The 22,211-nt window shown below is 43.6% G+C and overlaps 1 protein-coding gene, 1 long non-coding RNA gene and 2 pseudogenes across 2 annotated transcripts; 3 read left to right on the top strand and 1 right to left on the bottom strand.

Moving 5' to 3' along the window:
- Window positions 1-2,418: 2,418 nt before the first annotated feature.
- LOC125525464 (uncharacterized) lies at window positions 2,419-8,556 on the bottom strand. The gene is made up of 3 exons (XR_007291309.2): window positions 8,206-8,556; window positions 6,807-7,356; window positions 2,419-3,212 (listed from the first exon to the last, which is right to left on the bottom strand). It is a non-coding gene; the product is annotated as an uncharacterized LOC125525464 (long non-coding RNA).
- Window positions 3,489-6,449, top strand: LOC125525463 (uncharacterized). Its single transcript, XM_048690466.2, has one exon. It carries the CDS (start codon window positions 3,755-3,757, stop codon window positions 6,191-6,193), a length of 2,439 nt encoding a protein of 812 aa, XP_048546423.1. The 5' UTR covers window positions 3,489-3,754; the 3' UTR covers window positions 6,194-6,449.
- A 3,954-nt stretch (window positions 8,557-12,510) lies between the features above and the next one.
- LOC125525251 (uncharacterized) lies at window positions 12,511-13,211 on the top strand (annotated as a pseudogene).
- Window positions 13,212-20,577: 7,366 nt separating this feature from the next.
- Window positions 20,578-21,999, top strand: LOC125519398 (BTB/POZ and MATH domain-containing protein 1 pseudogene; annotated as a pseudogene).
- Window positions 22,000-22,211: the final 212 nt, after the last annotated feature.

The following is a 22,211-nucleotide window of genomic DNA, read 5'->3' as shown; positions in this document are numbered from 1 at the left end:
TGAACACAGTATAAATAATGTTACAGAATTTAAGTTCTAAATTCAACTCGCAGCCGAGAAATTAAAAAGACAAATCATGGTATGAGTAGTAGTTACCTTAAACTGGTCTATGAATTGGGCCTGTTAACACTATCGTAGTTGAATTTGTTATTGTTGTTTCTCTTGATGTAAGTTAAATCTGCAATTTAAGTTTTGTGACGTAATAGATGTATGCTTTGTCTATATACTATATTATTTTCAGAATTTTTGAGAACTTACAGAGCAAGCTTTTGGCGTTCATTGCACTGGTAGCACAAAAACTCCTGGTGCACAGGGTACACTCTTAACGAACATGCATGAGTGCAGCATGTTTGTTCTGTCATGATTTGTCTAGTGTACTTTGGCTATTATGGTAATAAATAAATTTTTGCCTTTGTAATGTGATGTGCATGTTGTACTTTGTGTACTATCTGTGGTTCCATGGATTAGTACTAAGAATTCAAGGCTCTGAAAGAACGGCAAGAATAATTTTCGGGGAGCCCTTAAGGATGGTATGGGTGTATCCGCGCTCATACCTATAAAGAATCTCACCCTTCCCTAATTCCCCCTTTCTTCAAAAGGGGGATTAGCCCAGTTCCCTAATGCCCCATACCTGCAAGTTATCCACAATCATCCCTTAATTTCACAACCCCGCAAATTACCCATGGTCACTGGGCACCGAACGATAAAAATAGTTGGTGAGAAGTGAGAGCACTGGGCAAAATGCCAAAATTATACTCGGTTGCATATGGACTCATGGGAGGTCTCCACAGATTATTGGTGCTGGTCTCTGTGTTGGCATTAGCTTTTCAATTATGTGACTTGTCGGGATGGATCTGCAACTTGAACAATTCTTTCATTCACAAAGATGTGGCACATAAATCAGGGATGCCCGAAATACTTGCGTCTTTAGGAGCTCCCCAGATGTAATCATTAGGAACATTATTTTGGAGTTCACATGGACTGGCCGCTTTAGGGAGCAAAAACCATAAGCTTGACGCCATGTCATGGCGGGTATACCATACCATTGAGTGGTTGCGCTAGAAAACGAAAATCAACTTAGGAGTCCATTGGATGTTTCTATTTTGACATCTATTTTGATAATTTGATGTTTTATTGCTTACCATAGTGTGCTTCACTTTGCAATAAACTATTATCTATATAAACAAGGTAACATGTAAGGCAGGCATTATGAACTAACTAGGAAGCCTAGTCAAGCCATTTTGAAAAGACACAACGCAACAACCAGTTTTCTATTTCAAAACTGCTCTGCACACGAAATAGTGTGGACAACCATTGCACGATGGCCTTATCTAGCGGTGAGTGGCTGTCTGTTGCCAATGCATGGACGGCTTGATTCCTTTGTCGTCCAAAATTCGTCTGCACAGTGTCGTCTGCCAAGCAGTGCTCTTTCTATTTTTCCAGTGAATGAGTTGAAAAGCAAGTAATACAAGGTAATAAAGAAAATGCTTGGTTGACAGCCCACACAACCCTTATTTGCTGGATGCATGGGACTGTGCAAGATATAGGCCTGGAAATTAGAAAGGGGAACATGTCAATTATAGGATACCGAGCAATACTTCACATGCAAAAGACTGAAATTTAAGTGGGGTTCATTAATCATATGGTGTGTACAAGCGATCGGGCTAGAATATTGGCATCGCTTAGTCTTTGGTCTTTCTCTTTTTCCTTTTCCTTTACCAAATAATAAGAGTAAAAGAACAAAGAATAGTTTCTTTCGACTTGCAGAAAAAAGAAGTCCAAAGCCAAAAGGGCAGAATTCTGCATCATTTGCAATGAGAGTTCCAAAAGAGAGGATTTCTTTTGATTTGCAGCAAAAAAATAAAAAATAAAGGCCAAAGCTGAAAGGACAGAATTCTGCATCATCTGCAATGAGAGTTCCAAAGGAGAGGAACTAAGAATAGTTTCTTTCAATTTGCAGCAAAAATATAAAATAAAGTCCAAAGCCGAAAGGGCAGAATTCTGCATCATCTGCAATGAGAGTTCCAAAAGAGAGGATTTCTTTTGATTTGCAGAAAAAAAATAAAGGACAGAGCTGAAAGGACAGAATTCTGCATCATCTGCAATGAGAGTTCCAAAGGAGAGGAACTAAGAATAGTTTATTTCGATTTGCAGCAAAAAAAAAGTCCAAAGCCGAAAGGGCAGAATTCTGCATCATCTGCGATGAGAGTTTCAAAAGAGAGGATTTCTTTTGATTTGCAGCAAAAAAATAAAATAAAGGACAAAGATGAAAGGACAGAATTCTGCATCATCTGCAATGAGAGTTCCAAAGGAGAGGAACTAAGAATAGTTTCTTTTGATTTGCAGCAAAAAAAAAAGTCCAAAGCCGAAAGGACAGAATTCTGCATCATCTGCGATGAGAGTTTCAAAAGAGAGGAGTTAAGAATAGTTTCTTTTGATTTGCAGCAAAAATAAATAAAATAAAGACCAAAGCTGAAAGGACAGAATTCTGCATCATCTGCAATGGGAGTTCCAAAGGACAGGAACTAAGAGTGGTTTCTTTTGATTTGCAGCAAAAAATAGAATAAATCCAAAGCCTTAGGACAGAATTCTGCATCATCTGCAATAAGTGTTCCAGAAGAGAGGAGCTAAGAATAGTTTCTTTGGATTTGCAGCAAGAAAACTAAAATAAAATCCAAAGCTGCAAGGACAGAATTCTGTATCATCTGCAATGAGAGTTCCAAAAGAGATGAACTAAGAATATTTTCCTTCATTGGATCGCAAGTTTTCAACAAGCTGTACCATAAGAAAGAATCATACCTTGCTTAATTGCCAAGCTCAATATAAAGCTTGTACCGATCATCCAGTCACTGGGCCCTTCTGATAAGGTAAGCTTTCAAAACGAAAAAAAATGACAAAACGGTTCGTGCCTTTTCTTCAGATATAAAAATGCTCCTGCCAGATTATTGGCATAAGCACCCTCTTGGAAGTTGGACCCCAAAGATTAGTGGGTGTAGGCTTCGGTGGCCTAAGAGATTATATGCTCATTACCTATCATGCTCTATAGGTAACCATATCAACAAAAAAACTACTAGACAATCTAATCTGAGCTCGACTTCCCAGGAGACAGGAGACACTGCGGCCAGCTGGCTTATAGATTCTCGATCAAGTTTGTAGCTTTGCTTTAAACATCCAATCTTCACTAGTACTTCTAGTGATTTCCTTCCAGCTTCCTGTAAGAAAAACAGGTGATGAAGAGAAGTAAACATGGAACTAATAAACTGGAAAACAAAAAAAAAATCGAGATAGGCCGTCTAAACCCAAAGAGAGGGAGTATGTGTTTGCATATCCTGAAAATTTCTAGTTTTATGTAGCACAGGTACTCCCTCCATCCAAATACATAGGGCCTAATACGTTTTTCAAGGTTACCTTTGACCATCGGTTAGAGCAATAATATATGAGAGGCATGTTACAAAAAGTATATAGTAAATTCGTATGTGAAAGGAGTTTCTGTTGAAACGATTTTATTTATCAATGGTCAAGGCAGCCTTGAAAAACATGTTAAGCCCCATATATTTGGAAGTAGGGAGTACATGTTATCTAGTTGATGAAATGATCATGCCATGTAGCAGATATATACTAACCATTTCAATTTCTATTAAATTTATTGTGGCGTTCTCATACAACGATTCTGTCTTCATTAATAGACGTCCCTATATATATGTATCCAACTAGCTATGGCTAGAACCCATGCACTGCACGCAGTTATCCAAAGATGATCTTCCTCGCCAGTAGCTCACCCTGTGATGCAAAGCTACACCCATTTGTATACAACCTCACCTCCTCTTACACAGACCAAAGAAATGAGGTCACCATGGTGTTCACCTCGGCTGTCATGTTCATCCTTGCCACCCTCTTCTTTACGCTCAATCTCTTCAGCCGCTTGTCCGTCCTGAGCGCCATCCTCAACCCCAGCGTTCGTCTGTTCCTCTCCACCTCATTGTCCCTCTTCCTGCCGGTCATGTCCTACCTCTTCTCCGAGGCCAAGAACGAAGGTTCTGCTTTGGCTGCTATAAGTCCCAATAGCTCCAGCTACAGCCAGCTCGGTACCGAGCTGTCGCTACGGGCTCGGACAATCCTCATGTGGATGCTTCTCGTGGAGCTCCTCCGAAAGAAAGTGGAGGCCATCTTGGTCAACGCGGGCGTGCAATGGCACTCCGGCACCATTGATCGCGCTTCCCGCATTGCTTGGCTGGGTTACCTCGTTTTCTACAACCTCAGCAGCACCGGCAAGAAAGCAATCTATGGCACCTTATGGGTCCTCGCTGCTGCCAAGCTGCTGCAGAGGGTCTCCATCAATGAGCTGCTCAAGCGTTCTTTCGCCTATGGCAAGAACGCTGAGCTGCTCAGCTCGTACATGGCCCAGATGCTACAAGAGAAAGATCAGCAAGCCGGCAACGGCAATGTCCAGGATGAGGGAGCAGAGTTATTGAAGAAGTGCAAGTACGCCGTGATGGGAGAAGAGGAGTTGGAGATGAAGCCTGGCCCGGAGGGCTACTGTCTTGAGCTGAAGAAGCCCAGTACTGTTGACACGGACACTAACACCGACTCCACCATCATCACCGTTGGTGATATTTGGAGGCTCGCAGAGAAGGACAAGGACGGAGTCCTCCAAGAAGACCCAAGTCTTAAAAGGCTATGCCTCTCGTTCGCCCTCTATAAGCTGCTGCGCCGGAGGTTCGAGGACCTCCCCATCACCCAAGAGGAAACCTCCAATTGCCACAGTCTCATCTTTAGAGGCCTTCGCGAAGAGCTGCTGCAAGGCACTGAGGTTGTATTGTCAACCCAAAGGTTCGACGAGGAGCGTAAGGAGGAACTGAAAGGCATGGTGGTCGCAGTTGCAGTGTTCGAAGTGTTCGACGAGGAGATCCAATTCCTCTGCGAATACTACCACTCTGTTGTGCCCGTTGTGCTCTCCAACCCCTTCTTCTTCCTTGCAAACTACATCCTGTTTCCCATCGTAGTATGGGCCTTCTGCCTCCTGACGTTCATCCTCTGCGGCAACGGGGACGTGCGCTACGCGTACCATAGCATCATCACTGACAACTACCTCATATCGATCGGCATGATGAAAATAGTAGGATGCCTCCTAGGAAGAATTATCCAGTCACCGGAGGCGCTCTTCACAACCGTCGATCTGGCCATCACTATGCTGCTCTTGCTCACCTTCCTCTACGAGGAAGTATGGGAGTTCCTCGTCTTCATCCTCTCCAACTGGCTCATGGTGTCACTTGTTTGTGAGTATACTACCAAGAGCCGTTGGCGTGACAGCCGCATCTTAAGCGGCCTCATCCGTCGTATCCTATGGGTACGGAGTAAGATAAGCCGTCGCAACCTTTGCTTTAACCAATTCTCCATGATTGGGTTCGGCGGCCTATCACCCATGATGCTGCCTAAGAAGGCAGTGCCCATGGAAGTGAAGAAGTCCATCATGAAATACCTTGTGGCTCAAATCAATGATGGCCACGCCCACGCTGCACCTCTCAGCAACGGCTGGTCCACGCTGCAGTCGGAGAAGCACAGACAAAGCCAGTATAGATCGCAGCTCTCATTGGCATGCGAGAGCAAGAGCGTCACCGAGGTTATCCTCATCTGGCACATTGCTACCAGCCTATTGGACAGGAATTTCCCGCTGCAGAACAAGACCTCGATGGGAGCTCATCGCAAGGTGGCAGTCACGCTATCCGGGTACTGCGCTTACTTGGTGGCCTCGTATCCAGAGCTGCTTCCAGACAATAAGGACGGGACAACCCACGTGTACAAGGAGATGCAAGAGCAGTTGAAGAATGCGCTGGGAGGGTGTTGGAGGTACCACCTGTCCTTGCCAGGCACCAGGTATGACAAGCTGGTTGAGATCTCAAAAGAGCAGGAGGAGACAACGATGGTGCAGATGGGAGCAAAGTTGGGGGATTTGCTGATGAAGATGGCACAGAAGCAGGAGGATGTGTGGGGGCTACTGGCCGACCTTTGGACGGAGCTCATGGTGTATGTGGCTCCATCTGGTGGAGAGCTGCACGTGAAGGCACACAAGGAAGCGCTGGCACAAGGGGGCGAGTTCATCACCGTGCTCTGGGCGCTGTGCACGCATACCGGCATAACCAGGCCAGCCATTGCACCTTGGGAGGCACAGCGCCATCATGCGCTTGAACCATAGAGCTTTGCTGTCCGTTCCCCGCACACCCCTTTTCAAGGGCAGCAGTTATCCTGTGTTGTGTCTGTTGTGCTTCATGCCGTCATGAGCGTGCACGGTCGGGCTTGCTTGTTTCCATTAAATTGTTTTCTTGTGAATAATCATTCTGCATGGTGTGCTGTTTGGATTTGCTGCTGCCTTTCCATCATGCATTTTGGTGGTGGCTTCTTTTCAGATTTAGAAGCACGGTTGAATGTAAGTGGCATGCTTTGGTTGTACAGTCAGCAATTGGATCTTCCGTAAATTTCTTGGTATTTCAGTTTCTTTGATTGGAAAAGTCTAGCCTACATGCAAGGCAACTATACCAAACAGAAGTGCAGTCTTGTACTATAGACATATATGAAATAATATGTATCCAAAAAAAACAGATAAAGCATGCATGCAAATCTTGTGCTTTATTCGATATATTTCAGGTGACCCAAGCCACATTTTTTTTCTAATTTATTATGGGAATATATGATGCTTTTCACAGTATATAGGTACATGTTTTCTAACAGGGTACTGAGTACTCCATTAATATTTGGAAGCAATTTCACATACAGTAACAGGAACTCAACAAAGGAAATGAGAACTATACCTGATGTATCCCTGGATTGGAACAAAAATGGACTTCTGCATAACCTGAAACGATGATAAAATCTACAAGAATTCAACTCACAGAAATAGACACTTACAAGCCGTTAGCAAGCAGCTGTGATGGCTCATAAGATTAGCCAAATCTCGAAGAACAGCTACATTATGAGAAGTAGAATGCCATTTTAAACTGGATATCCCAAATTGAACCACATTTTGACAGCTCTAAAAATTGGGCCATCTGGTCAGTTTGGCTCTCAACTTCTCAAGTGTAGTTCAATACACAATATTCAGTTCAAAATATTGCTCAAACTATCAAAATTTCAAATACATTGTCGAAAATGGAATTTACTTTTTCTTCAAATGGAGGCAGAGCAATTTGACAAATACACAAATGGTCCACAGCAAATTGAATATAAGAAAATAATAAATCACGGAATCACTTTACACTGTTCACCCGTGTCTGTTGGCTGAAAATAACGGTTGCCATCGCAGCTTGCTTCCTATGTAGCAAAATACCGTTGCCTCCTTCAGGCTCCTCTCCATTCAGCTGCCTACAAAAGAAAGTGAAGTTTGAACACAACTAAAAAACCATAATTTTTGAACATTTGGAGTATCAGTTCATGGATCCACGAGACAGAAATCTCTCAAATTACGTGAGGCCAAACTCCTCAAATCCACATCCAGACCATGCAAACATACCACTACAATCTCAATATCCCCAAACCTATTGTTAAAGGTACTCCTACTCCCCAAGGCCCAATTCATGAATTTGCCACTGACGTAGCACAGCTATTCATGACCGACCAATGCATCGACAACTCAAGGCAGATTTGATAGGAAATGTCTTGCAACAATTCAAGGGTGACCAGGATTAGTATTTCCCATTTAAATATTTTTATAATACTCAGTTTTTCATCAAATTTATTTTATTTATCTTTGAATTGAACCTATTTAGTAATTCCTATTGTACTCATTTGTGAACTTATTCTGTAAGTGCATCCGAACTGTCAATGAATATTTTTAGATAGCTAGCCATGAGAGCGGATCAGCAGTGGTGCAAAAAGACTCGCACAGCTTCATCGTCCAGCAGTACTGAATCATGAACCCAGTAAATATAAGAATAAGAACATAAAGGCCTAAGCCAACAGGTTTATTGTGCCACACCCAGGGTCACAGAAGAAAATACTTGGAAAGAAACATAATACTCCCTCTGATTCATAAAGTTGTACTACTAAATCAGGGACAATTCATATGGATCAGATGGAGTAATAATAATAGCTCACGCAGCCGCTGAGATCAGTTCGGCTCAGCGAATCTATCAAACCTACAGAATTCAGCTTAGGACAGAGATCCTTACATGCAGTGATTGCATCAGCTATTAAAAAGAGACCATTACTCACATCAGTGGCCAGATCGGGAGACTCTGGCACTGGCTCGTCGGCTAAGCCTTGTTTGTAGTTGTAGTGTTGTACTACCTCCTGCACGTCTCACACGCTTACTCGTCAGCTCCGGAGTCCGGAGCAGGTCGGTGCCCCGCCGCCCCTAGCAAGGTGGCGGCCGAGATCGGGGGCCCCCGCGCCCAGTGGCCAGCGCGGAGGCACTGAGTCCGAAGCCCAGTACGAGGGCAGCGACGCCGAGCGGCGTCGAGGCCGCCGCCATCTTCGTCGCCGTTCTTCGCTGATTATTTTGACGGAGGGAGCGACGCCGTAGGAAGGAGAACCGGAGCGATTGGGGATTCTCTGGATCGAGGTTTTTTTTTTTTGAGTGGCTGTGGATCGAGCTGAGACTACTACCTATCCCGCGCCTATGGACATGGCCCATGTAAATGGTTGAGCGAAAAACTCTTTTTGGGAATATTTTTACTTCAAAGATTTCAGAAAGTGTTAAATTCAGTTTGGAAAGAAAAATCAAAAGAGATAAGTATGAAATTAAAAACATGTAAGTTCATCACATATTTGAAATGTGTGTTGACCACATATTTGAAAATGCTCATTGTATGTTTGTGCATTTAAAAATTAACTAGCAAAAGAACGTGCGTTGCAACGGAAGAAAAAATACCATACTCCCTAACCCATGAGTCAACACCCCCAATAGCTTCACGCCCTTTCTTTTAACACGTGGCATCCCATCTGTATTGCTACTTATTATCCTTCCCACCCTCGTTGATGGAGCCTCAGTGCTCAGACAATTACAACGTGTTTGAATGTTGTCAATCCTGAGATGTCTCTCTCTCGGCATAGGATGAGAAATCTGCTTTTTTTCTATGAAGTTTTGGCTGGATGTGCATGTGTGGTTATAGATGATTTCTTTCATCTCTATAATCTTTGGTTTTGCTGAGGTGTGCATTTCCAATCCGAATCAACACCAGTATGAAGGAAAGACGGATCATGTGTTATTGATTAAGTTTTTTGCGACGATAACTTTGATCTATTCATCAACTGTCAAGATAGTAAAAAGAACACCAAAAGTAAAAACATACATTTAGGTTCGTAGACCACCTAGCGACGGCTACTAACAATGGAGCAAGCCAAAGGCGTGCCGCCGGCTTCGCCCATCCTTCATCGAAGCCGGACAAACTTTGTTGTAGTAGACAGTCGGGAAGTCATCGTGCTAAGGCCCCATAGGACCAACGCACCAAAACATCAACCGCCGCCGACGAAGAGAAGCGTAGATCGGAAGAATCCTACCTGTAGACACACGAACGCAGAAGAACAGAAACAAGATACACGTGGACCCACTAAAGACAAACGTTGACCGAATTCCGCCAGATACAAACCTCCACACGCCCTCCGGCGATACTATAAACACCATCGGGGAGAACCTTATTCCATCTTCAGAGAGCTGTCACCGCCTCATCTCTCTTAGTAGGACACAAACCCTAACAAAACTCAAAAGAGCATGAAAAAACGAAGCCCTTCCACTGGCATAGGTCGAGATCCACCACGTCTCCATGACCCTAAGACCACAGGAGAGTAGGTAGACCGCCGGCGGCACATGATATTCAAATTCTACATATTTTTATAATTAAATTCCATATATAAAATGTTAAATTTGAAGTTATGGTTTAGAATATATAAATATTTTAAAAAAAATTGATATGTACTGCGGGTTGATTAACCTACTTGGGGTTTTTACAGAAGCGAAAATCTTACTGAAAAATGGTATGTGGGTTGATAACGAGAAACATGAGAAGGGTTTCTACAAAAGAGAAAAGAGCCCCCCCACCCACCGCCACCCCTCAGTCACCACCACCATTCCGAAAAGAGGCTTTCACTTGGGTCAAGATCTTCCCACGAGTGAGCTCCCAATACTTTATTGTGCTATTGTGGTTGGAATCATGAACATGATAACACGTTCTTCGACCTTTGTGGCATCACGAATCCCTCTCCTCCTCAACTGAAAGTCTACGCTCCTCTGCCTTCAACTTTCTCTCTTCGGCCGCCAACTTAGCCTTCCATTTCTAATTCTCCAACACCTTGAGCTCATTCCACCTCACCATCTTCTCTTAGTTGCATTTGGCCGCAAACACCTTCTTGGCCCCAATCATGGCCACAAGTTCTTTGTATGTGCCACCGAATGCGTTCCTCTTCTATCTTTCTTTTACAATTTTGTTCCCTTCTGGTCTATTGTATCAACGACGTCGTCCTCCTCAATGGATATGCTCAACCTTGATCTCTTTGGAGTGGTTTCCAAAACTCTTTAGGTCCACTTCTCGTTCTTGCATAGCACTTTGTAGCAATGATGCAACGTGAAGGGCTTGTGGCTGAACTTGGTGTTCCTATGCTTGAATAGTTCTTGGATGTAGGGGCCATACTCCGGCACTTGCACATCGCTCGGTGGTGCATGATTCACTTGGTTGATGAACTCGGACCATCGGTTGCATTGGTCATGAATGGTGCTTTGACGATGCCCAAGAGAACCTTGCATACAGCTTGATTGCACCTCCACGGAGTTGTTAACATACTCTTGGTTTTATCCGTTCCAATCGTTGCATCCATGGAGATGTTCATCCAAGCATCGCAAAGGGCAACATCTACAACTTTATTATAATTGGCGGTGCTTGACCTTCCCGACCGTGTTCTTGCTTCGGTCACCTCCACAACCTCCTCCTCATTGGCCACCTCCTCAGCGACCTCCACCTCTTCTTCGGCCGCCTTCGAATGATGCCAAATTGAGTCATAGTTGAGCACATCAAGCCCCATCGTTGTCGAGGACTCCAAAGACGCTAAGAAATCGGTTTTGTTCATCTCCACACTACTACAACGAAATAGTGAAACTACATCACCATCGGCTACCAACAATCACAATTGGCCGAAATGTTGAAGATGTTTTTATTTAACTTGTCGGCATTTCATCAAGCACTTGGCGGCCGTGACTTTTCTTATCGGCTTTTATCGCTGGATGCGTCGGAGCAATGCTCGTAGGTGTCGCTGGAGACACTGCACGAGGTGCCGTCCGTGGACTCCTTCTTCTTTGTTGTTCTTCTTCTTCTTTCTTCGTGGCCTCCTCGGCGAGGGCCGATGCCGCCATCGATTTTCTAGCTCTTTTGGCTCCGGCGGGAGGGCGAAGGGCCGTCGCTGGAGAGGCGGTTGCCACCCCCGGCGACCTTTAGTCCCGGTTGCCGAACCGGGACAAATGGGCCTTTTCCACTAGTGTTTGCCGTGGTTCCGGCTAGAGTTGGAACCCAATGTACTTTTTTATCCCCATGTTTTTCTTCGGCCAGGGATCATTTCCGGCGACGACAAGCCTACAGCAGTGGCGGGCGGTTGGTGAATGGGTCCGAGCTATCCATTCTGTTGGGAGGGCCGGTCATCGTTGGTGGCGGCTATGGTGGGAATGGAGCCGGCGCGAGGACGGGAGAGAGAGAGGGCACCACTTTAGGGCTAGTTCTTTTGGGTGGCTTAAAAAATAAGCCGCCTCTTATCCTCATTGGGGCTTCTAAACTAGTAATGGGATAACTAATTTAGAAGTCTCAAAAAAATTAGAGGCGGCTTACTCGGTTTGTGCACACGGTAAGGATATTTAGGGAGATTTGGGGGGGGGGGGGGGGGGGTCAATGGTGGAGGATAAATTGTTCTCCTCTATTCGGTTTAGGGGATCGGGTAGGTGCGGCGTAGAGGAGGATAACCGAATTTATCCTCCCTTACGGTCGGACAGGGGATCCGTTAGAGTTGCCCTAAGAAATCGATTAGGTTCGGTTTAGCCTTTCAAAACCGAATGTTTCTTGGCTCCAAAGAATGATGAAAACAATTGAGTTTAAAATAAACTTTTTTAAAACACACAATTGAGTTTAAACTGAAGATCTTATCCAAGGACAGTTGATAGATAGACGTGCAAGATCTTCCTTTTTTAAGGAGACGTGCAAGATCTTTTCCGAATATGAGATTCCTTCTCCCGGCCCAATCGTGGATTTCCACCCATGTATGCGCAGTTATAGGCTTTCCCGTAACTGGATAAAGATTCCACAGAATTTGAACCGAGATTGTAGTATGCTTTGAATACCCCGCACAAGATCAATCTCCAGTTAGCCCCAACAAGAACAAAGATCTCTTTCCATACAACAGACCACACGGGCGTTCCTATACCATTTAAACGATCCTACGTACCGACTTATATTTTCGCACGTAACCTACGCAGTGGCATCCCAAATTCCACAGGTGGATAGACGTACGATAGATCTCCCCCTGCGGCCCTGCGCCAATCGCATGAACGGCACCATGGATTCCCGCTGCCGCATCGACCCTGCGGAAGAAGCGCGCCGCCGGCAGGCGGTGATGGACGGCCTCGGCGTGTATGACGCCGAGTGGGCGCTGTCGAAGGTGTTAATGCAGTCCGACGTCCAGGCGGGGCAGAACCAGCTGCTGCTGACCAAGGAGGCGGTGCGTGCTAGCCACATCCCGGAGCTCTTCCCGGAGCTGAAGGAGCTCCGTGGCAACGGCCTGAACGCCGAGAACAGAGTCTTGGTCAAGGTCCTCGACGCGGAGGGCCGCGAGAAGGAGGTGAGCCTCCGTTACCTCAACTCCGGCAAGGGCTGCAAGCACTGAAAAAAATAGCGCGCTATATCGCCGCTAATAGCACGCTATAGCATATAAAGAATTGTCTCGCTAAATAAATCAATGTACAATGCCTCACTAATAGCACGTTATAGCGCGTTATAGCACGCTAATAGTATATTTTCAAGGATGACGCTATTTTCTGTAGCGCGCTATTTTTTTCATTGGCTGCAAGGCGTATCGGGTCATCGGCTCCGATTGGAGGCGGCTCGTGGACGAGAGCCGCATGTGCAAGGGAGACCGCCTCGATTTCTACACGTGCAGGCGCGGCGATGGCGAACGGTGTCTCTTCTTGTTCAGGAGCCATGGCAGTGGCGCCGGCGGTACCTCCCGGAGCAACAGTCTTGTGTTGAGACGGCCGGGTTCTGCGGCGGGTCACGCCGTCGTCAATGTCAGTCAAAATAATCCAAGATCCCGCTTGTGATCGTTCGAGGTATACGCTATTGATTGGAGAAATTAAATCGTTGATCTCAGGATAGGGAGATCGCTATCAGGCGTACAAACAATAGGACTAGCCATGTTGGTAGTTAGCCAAAAATTCTCCTTCGTCAAAAAAATACAGATAGTTAGCTGGCTGCTTCGTTTTTCCTGCCTTTAGAGCCTTTCGTGGAGAGTATCCCATGCATAATTTTGTTGAGTTTTGAAACTTTTCTTGTCAAGTATTTTCTCGGTTCTCAAAATAAGTGTCTCAACTTTGTATTAACTTCTCAACGGACGAATAAGTATCCATGCATCTGCTGAAAACTGTATACCCCTAATCAAGATCTTCGACAAGATAAACTGAAATTCTTATTGCATACATTCAGCAAATCAATACATGCGGATTGTAATTACAACTCTACAAAATCACTAAGATACTCCCAATCATGATCACAAGCTAAATAAAATGGATTGTGTTTCTTATTATACCATGAAAAAAACTCCATAAAATTTGACAATCAGGCAAATGAAAAGAATTTACGCTAAAGGTTATGAAAAAAGCATTTATAACTAGATTCAGTTCAGTGTTGAATACTCCCTCCGTTCATTTATGTAAGGTGTATTATTTACGACATGGTGAAACGCACATAATTATAATGAAGTTAGGACGAAATTACCCTTGGAAAATTTGTTGATTTATGGCAAGTAAATCAGTTAGTCCAGAAAAATAAGGGATACATGCAATCGAGAGATACTTTCCTTCTTTTGCTATGGGGAGAGATAGAGAGATGCTAACCTTTTTTCTGGAGGGCTAAAAAGAAAGGGTTTGTCTAGGACACATCTAGATGTGACATAGTTATGTCACATCTAATCTGATGTCCACTATGTTTGTGGTTATTTTTTTTTGTCTCAGTTTTTTTTTGTTCCTTGTTGCTGTCTTATTTATGGGAGTTTAGATGTGACATCCTTAGAAAACATCTAGATGTGAATTAGACAAACTGAAAAAGAAAATTATGAGGAATAAGAAGAAATGCACCATACATTGTGAAATTTTATCCAAAAAATACACCATATAATGGAAAGTTATGGAAAAAACATTTATAACTAGATTTAATTCAGTGTTGAATATTAATGAAGTTGAATGGATAAATTTAACTATCACACTTCGAGATAACTAATTTACATGTCATGAAGTTGAAGCGGAGATAATTTGGTTCAATTATTAAAAGGATCACAAATAAAATATTTAGATGCCAACAAAACTTTTCAATGAAATAGAAATAGAATAGTAAAGAACAGATTGTTCCAGAGACACCTCTGAATGAATGATCTGTTCTTTTGATAAAGGGTACTTTTATTATGCAAAATGTAGTGTCAAGCACATATAAAGTATTATCAGTAACACTCGTCCTCTACATAACTCGGATGCACACGGCCAAACCAAACCGATACGTCGAAAGAGGTGGTGGATCAATCCGTGGGTTATGGTGCCATCCATGTTGGAAAAAATCTCTGTAGTCACCTGCTCCAACCACGTACACACCACCTTGAACAGCGGTTGACACTGTTCTTTGTGGCGTAGACCACGTGCGTACAACGGAAAATAACCAGCAGAGGAGAGGCATTTTTGTCATTTAAACCAAATCATTTCTACATATATAGCCAAAGCGACCAAAGTAAGGCATACGCTCTCATCCTTGTTAGCGTTTTGAATCTATTTGAAATACCATTCAACCAATGACCAAAAATATTGGCAACACTTATGAGCGGATACAAATTTGACGCTATTTGGATAACTGGCCATGTAGAATGGGCAATTGCATTGAAAAAAGAGGTGTTTGGTTGTCTTGTCATTAGTACAAAAACAACACTTCTTACTCCCTATCCAGTTGTATCGTGCGAGGTTGTTTTTGATTAGTAAAACTTGCATATGAAGATACCACATGAAGATTTTAACTTTAGGAAAATTTCTTTTCATCAGGTACCAGTGGCCACTGCTGCCCTGCATCTTGTTGTGTTAGGAAGGTAGGAAGGCTCATCTTTACCCACGTTGCATGCATAAGCCCATGTTCACGCATCAACGTACGCACGTACTGCTCGGCTGTTGTTGTGTTATGCTCCATCTCACCCAGAAGGAGCTACCCCAGTGGCCAGCATCAACCAGCCGATCCCTATGCACACTCTCAAGCCTCTGGCACCGTCGCCAAGGAGGAGCTCTGCGCTGAGTGTGCCGTCGGAGACGACACTGACGCTGAGGTGGAGGTGGGGGCTGGGGGTCAAGAGCGCGCTAGGCGTCACCACTAGCGGGTGTTCGTCCATGCTGTCGAGTGCATGAACTCTGGCCTACCGGCCGTTGTCGGCACCGGCTGCCACGCCCCCACACAATGTGACATTGATTCCTTCCATGTGTGGTTGTATACATTGATTTGTTCCAATGGTATGAGTACAAAAAATTGCCCCCCCCCCCCCACCCTCCCCCACGCTTTTTTGTCAAGCTCCGCCACTTCTCGTTGGTACCTCGGAATGCATGAGAGCACAATGCATAGATTCTACTGTGAACGAGCCTGATGTAGTAAGGTTTCAGCGAAACACATCCTGGTCTTGTGTCAAGTTAATCGAATCCACACAGAATAAAAGGTTATGCCATGACATGAGTCGGGGGCCAATCAAATCCCACCTGAACGAGATATTCGGCGTGTATGAACTAAGCATCAGCGCAATAGTGGTATTCTTATCACGAGCAATAATGTACAAGGCTGGATATTGTTCTCGAAGACTGGCATTGCCTAGCCAGGTATTCCCAGAAACGAATCTCCGACCCATCTGTTATCGCGAAAGACCCAAAACGAAAAAGATATTTCTTTGCAGCCATTAGGCCAGCCCAAGGTGTGAGTCACGAGGTTTCCAATATACCCAAGACACCTCTTTTTGGCCTAGATACTTGTTGCACAATATGGTTTGCCAAACGTCATCCTCAATAAAAAGTTTGAACAATCATTTATTAAGTAGGGCCTCATTCTTCACATGCAGGTCATGAATTCGAAGGCCGACTTGGTCTTTCGGCCTACAGACCACGTTCCATTTGGCCAGTCTGTATTTTTTATTTTCACTGTCTCCTTGCCAAAATAATTTGGATCTAAAATAGTCCAGTCTTTGCAGAACCCCTTTTGGTAGTTGAAAAAAAGTGAAATGTCTCCAACATATCCATAATCTTTTATTGTTAAATTCTATTATATTATCACTTTTGCATGCTTTGTATATAATTATATACTAGACTAATTTATTAGTTTAGTTGCAAGTGCCATTTCATGTTTTTTTGCTTGTTTTTGGTTTCGTGGTAAACCCATACCTAGGATGGTTCAAACACGATGAAATTTTTTGACGACTTTTTCTGGACAATAAGAGACCCTCGAAACTTCATGGGAGATTGAGGGGACCCATGAGGCAGCCACATGGCCTGGTAGCGCGGCAAGCGGGTAGCCGTGCCACCTGCCCATGTGGGGTCCCTAAGCCTCTGTTTGACCTAGCTAATTCTTATCTTATAAATACCCATATATCCCGAAAGCCTTAGAGGCAAACCCGAAAACAAATTATCGCCGCCGCAAGCCTCTGTTCTAAAGTGATCCCATCAACAAATTATCTCCAACATATCCATATTCCGGTGTTGTGTCAAAGGGGGAAACCACCACGGGAGGCCTCTTCATCAACCTTGCTGCCTCCATGATGATGTGTGAGTAGTTCCTTTAGGACCTATTGGGCCATAGTAGTAGCTAGATGACTTCTCTCTCTCTCTCTCTCTCTCTGATCTTCAATATAATAATCTCCTCTGAGATCAATCCGATGTAATTTTTGTGGTGTGCTTGTTGGGATCTGACGATTTGTGGATTTATGATCAGATTGTTCATCGAATGTAATTGGATCTTCTGAAGTTTCTTTGTTGTATAATTGAGTAGCTATTTATGCTTTATGAGTTATTTGTCTTCTCTAGGCAAGATAGATGGGTAATTCTTTAGAGGGAGTGGTGCGTATTAGTGGGTTCAATCTCACGGTGATCTCTTCCACAAAAAGGGACAAAGGCACATGATGTGTTGTTACTACTAAGGACAAAACGACAGAGATTTATCTTATTGCTAGGTTTCTTCTTGTCTACATCATGTCATCTTGCTTATTGTGTTACTTTGTTTCTTGCAAACTTAATACCTTGAGATGTATGCTCGATAGCGGTTTTGGCGCAGAGTAATAGTAGTAGATGCAGTTCGATTACGGTCTACTTGTCACGGACGTGATGCTCATACAAGATTATGCCATGAATGATCATAGTTATGAACACTACTTATTTGTCAATTGCCATCAGTAATTTGTTTAACATGCCACTACCTGCTCTTGAGAAAAGCCAACAACTCTTGTAGTGCTTTTTCTTTGGAGAAATCCAACAACTCCTACGGGCACACCTATGTCTCGCTTCAAGCAAGAAAGTAGGACGTCTTGCTGAAGGTAGCCGCCTGGTTGGGCCTACCCAGCCCGGACACAGGCCTCCATCACTTTATTTCTTTCAGTTTTTCTTTTCATTTTTTTGCATTCATTTTATGTTATTTTACTTTCTATTATATTTTGAAATATTCTGAGTATGTCTATTATAAAAAACACTTTATATACAAAAGTTGAAAAAGGTTAATCATGCATAATTTTTTTAAGTGTGTAACAAAAAAAATGGTTCTGGTGTATAAAATATATATACAAAAATATACAATATGTACGGAAGAAAGTAGAAATAAAAAATACTATAATTTTTCAAAAATGATTGAAAAATATTAATCATGCATTAAAAAATTAAGTATGTATAGAAGAAAAACATTTCAGGCGGATACAAAAAGAATGTACAATTCTTATGGAAAAAGTTGAAATAAAAATATTATAGGTTCTAACAAAATCAATGTTATCATGCATTTAAAAAAATATTAAATGTGTATAGAAAAAATGTTTGTGGTGTATAAAAATATATACAATGTGTGTCGAATAAAGTAGACATCAAAATATATTTGTTTAAAAATGTTAATCATGTAGTTGGACAGTGCTAAACGTGTAAATAAAAATATTTATGATGTATACAAATAATGTAGAATATCTATGGAAAAAGTAGAAATAAAAAATATATCTTATAAAAAAAATTTAATCATGAATTTGGAGAATTTTAAAGTTTTACATATAAAATGTTCGTAATGTATAAAAGAGTGTACAATGTCTATGAAAAAAAGCTGACATATAAAATATATGATTAAGTATGAATTATGTATTTTCAGAATGTTATACGTGCATATAAAAACTATTCCTGGTGTATACAGAAAGTGTACAAAGATGGCAAAGAAAACCTATATAAACCTATAAGACAAGGGAAACAAAACTAGAAAAAAAACCAGTAAAAGCCGAATAAGATAGAAAAAATATATAAATACGAAAGAAAAGAAAAACCCAGTGTAAATTGTGGAATACACAAAGAAAAATGATGAAAAACAGAAACCAATGAAGAAGAAAAAAGAAGAAAACCTAAAGGAAAAATAAAATAAAAAGATAAAGAGAAAAGAAGGAGAAAAACCTGGATGCAACCTTAGGAGTTCTCCTTTTTTCGTAGATTCGTTTATTCAAAATATTTTATCTCTTAAACCGTGTGTCCAAAGCCCGAACTGTTTTCATGGTTGGATTTCTCGTGTCGAGATCTTTCATACTGGATCTCATGTTAATAGGTTTTGACGAGAAAAAAATTCCACGAAAAAAAGGAAGAAAGAAACGAGCCAGAAGCACGAGTTTTTGTCCACTTTTTTTCCCGCAGAAGAAAACATGTTCCTTCACAAGAAGCAAAAATGTGTTTTTTATATTTCAAGAGGCGCAGCTGTGCTTTCACGACAAGCAAATATGTATCTCTCGAAGAAGCAAAAAACACATTTTTCTGAAAACAATTTATTTTTAATATTTTTTGTCTAAAGCCTAAAGAAAACCGGGCAAAGCCGAAAAGCCAAAACAAACTATTTGAAACCCAAAAACGCGTAAGTAAAAAAACAAATCCCCAAGAAAACACTCAGCACGGGACATATGAAACGGCTGAGAGCACGCCAAGTGTTAGCGAAATCACTAATTAAGAAGTACTCGTTGCGAAGAACACTCCACCTTCCGAGGTCGCGACAAGTGGCGGACATGCAGCACGCCACTTGTCGCAACCTGAGAGTTTTCTCTTTTTTTTTCGTACATCCATTTATTCAAAACGTTTTATCTCTTAAACCGTGCGTCCAAATTTCGAACCATTTTCACCATTAGATTTCTCGCGTCGAGATCTTCAAAACTAGATCCCGTGTTGATAGGTTTTGTCGAACTTTTTTTCACGAAAAAAACCGGACGGAAAAACCTAACCGGGAGCGCATTTTTTTCCTTTCCTAAAGAGACACGCCCGTGCCTCTCGCGAAATCACAACCGTGCCTCTCGTGGAAGCAAAACCGTGACTCTCGTGAAAAAAAAACCGCATTTTTTCGTTTTCGAGAGGCGCGTCCGTGACTCTCGCGAAAAGCACAACCGTTTTTTTCGTTTTCGAGAGGCGCGTCCGTGACTCTCGCGAAAAGCACAACCGTGGCTCTTAGAAAAAACAGAAAACACGTATTTTTTCCCTTTCCGAAAGGCACGGCCGTGACTCTCGCAAAAGCACAACCGTGCCTTTTGCGGAAGCAAAACCGTGACTCTCGCACAAGAAAAAAAACAAAAAACGTGTTTTGTTTTTCCCTTTCTGAGAGGCACGGCCGTGACTCTCGCAGAAGCACAACCGTGCCTGTCGCCGAAGCAAAACCGTGACTCTCGCAAAAGAAAAGACAGAAAACGCGTTTTTTTTCCTTTCCGAAAGGCACCGGCCGTGACTCTCGCTAAATCACAACCGTGACTCTCGCGGAAGAAAAACCATGACTTTCACGAAAGAAAAAAAAAACACGTTTTTCGTGCAAAAAAATTATTTTTTTCCAAAAAAATATTTTGATCGAAAAGTTAAGGAAGACTGGGGGAAAACCAAAACGTCGAAAAAACCCCGAAAAAAACCGTTTAAAAAGTCAAAAACGCGTGCGGAAAAATAAAGAAATAAAATCCGGAGGGAGCATCCAGAACGCGACACGTGGCGAATGACTGAGAGCGCGCTAAGTGGCTCTGATCGTTGCGCTCCCGTTAACTAGTTGCTCTCATGTTAGTTGCTCCGGCAAACGACTGAATGAGCGAGCGACAACGCTAAGGGGCCGGCCCATATGTGCGAGCCATTCTGGCAAGGCGCGGATGGTAGTCTCCCTACAAGCGAGATATAGCATCCGCCGACTATCAACAGCGGTCGCCGTGCTTCAGGTGGCGTGGGCCGAGCACTTTCCCCAAATTACCCATTTTTGCGCAGTCCAAACTCCAAAACCGTCGCCTCGCGAATCAGCAAATCCTCCTAGGCGCCGTTCTCCCAGCCCGCTCCACCCATCATTCCCCTCGTCGTGCGGCCACCGCCCCGCAGCGCATTCAGATCCTCCACGGCGCCGTTCGCCTACCCCGCTGCTCCCATCGACACCGCCGCCCGCGGCGCTTAATTTCTCTCTCCACCCAGCCCAGAGAGACCAGCAATCTCGACGATCTCGACCTGCACCCCGGAGAAGGCGCGGGGCGACCACGTGTTCAAGATCGAGGGCTACAGCCTGTGGAAGGGCCTCGGCGTCGGCAAGGTCATCCAGTCCGCCCCCTTCGCCGTCGGCGGCTACGACTGGCGCCTCAGCTACTACCCAGACGGCTACACGGAGGGCAGCAAGGACCTCGTCGCCGTCTTCCTCGAGCTCCTGAGCAAGGACGCGGAGGTGAGGGCGCTGTACGATCTGACGCTGATCGAGCAGGCCACACGGCCGTCGCCACCGAACTTCACATGGCCAAAACCTACGGCGCCTGTGGTGTTCCGCAACCCCTCTAGTGTTGTCCTATCCTGCTTGTACCATTCCATGTTCGTGAGGAGGAGCCAGATCGAAGGGTCGGCGTACTTGTACATCCCCGACGACATCCTTCTCATTAAGTGTGACATCACTGTTATCAAGTTGAAGGAGGCACAGATGCGGAAGACCGGCATGAGCTTTAATATATATCCAAGTGCCGCCTTCAGACTTGTTGCACGATCTTAGAAGTTTGATGGATGCGACAGAGGAATCGGATGTGTCTTTCAAGGTCAAAGATGAGGTTTTCACTGCCCATAAGATCGTCCTCGCAATGCGGTCGCCGGTATTCAAAGCGGAGCTCTACGGGCCGATGAGGGATAAGTGCGGGCAGGGGCAGAGCATAACCATTGAAGACATGGAACCCGCTGTTTTCAAAGCACTGCTTCACTTCATCTACATAGATGAGTTGCCTCCCATGGACGACCTCCATGATGATGATGAAGAAGAAATGGTCAGGCATTTGCTCGTGGCCGCAGATAGGTATGTCAAGGGAAGGATGAAGTTGATGTGTGAGAGAAAAATTTCCGAGTTTCTTGATGCCAAGACTGCGGCGGCCACGTTAGCTCTTGCGGACCAGCATCATTGCAGCAAGCTCAAAGAGGCTTGCTTTGGATTTATCAACTCTTTGGATAGAATAGATGATGTGATGAATAGTGTAGGGTATGAGCACCTGAAAAGAACATGCCCTACTATCTTTATTGATATATGGGAGAAAGCTGCGAAGGCTCGCAAAATATAGTATGATCGCTGCGGGTTAGCTTTCATATACTTAATTCAGTATCCCTTATATTGCAGCAGAGCGTGCCAAATAAAGCGTCTTTCTTGTCTCAAAGGAATGCTGGAAACTTTTGAGTTTAAAGTTTAAACTGAATCTGCTATATGCACTGAAGTTCCTGGAGACTGTCAAAGGATTGGTTGATCATGGGAATCATTGTTGTTGTGCCTTTGCTT

The sequence above is a fragment of the Triticum urartu genome, chromosome 7A (genome assembly GCF_056163025.1).
Source record: "Triticum urartu cultivar PI428250 chromosome 7A, HENAU_Tu73, whole genome shotgun sequence".
In the NCBI taxonomy this organism is placed as follows: Eukaryota; Viridiplantae; Streptophyta; class Magnoliopsida; order Poales; family Poaceae; genus Triticum; species Triticum urartu.
The sequence above is the reverse complement of the archived record's forward strand: the minus strand, read 5'-3'. Positions and strand labels throughout refer to the sequence as shown.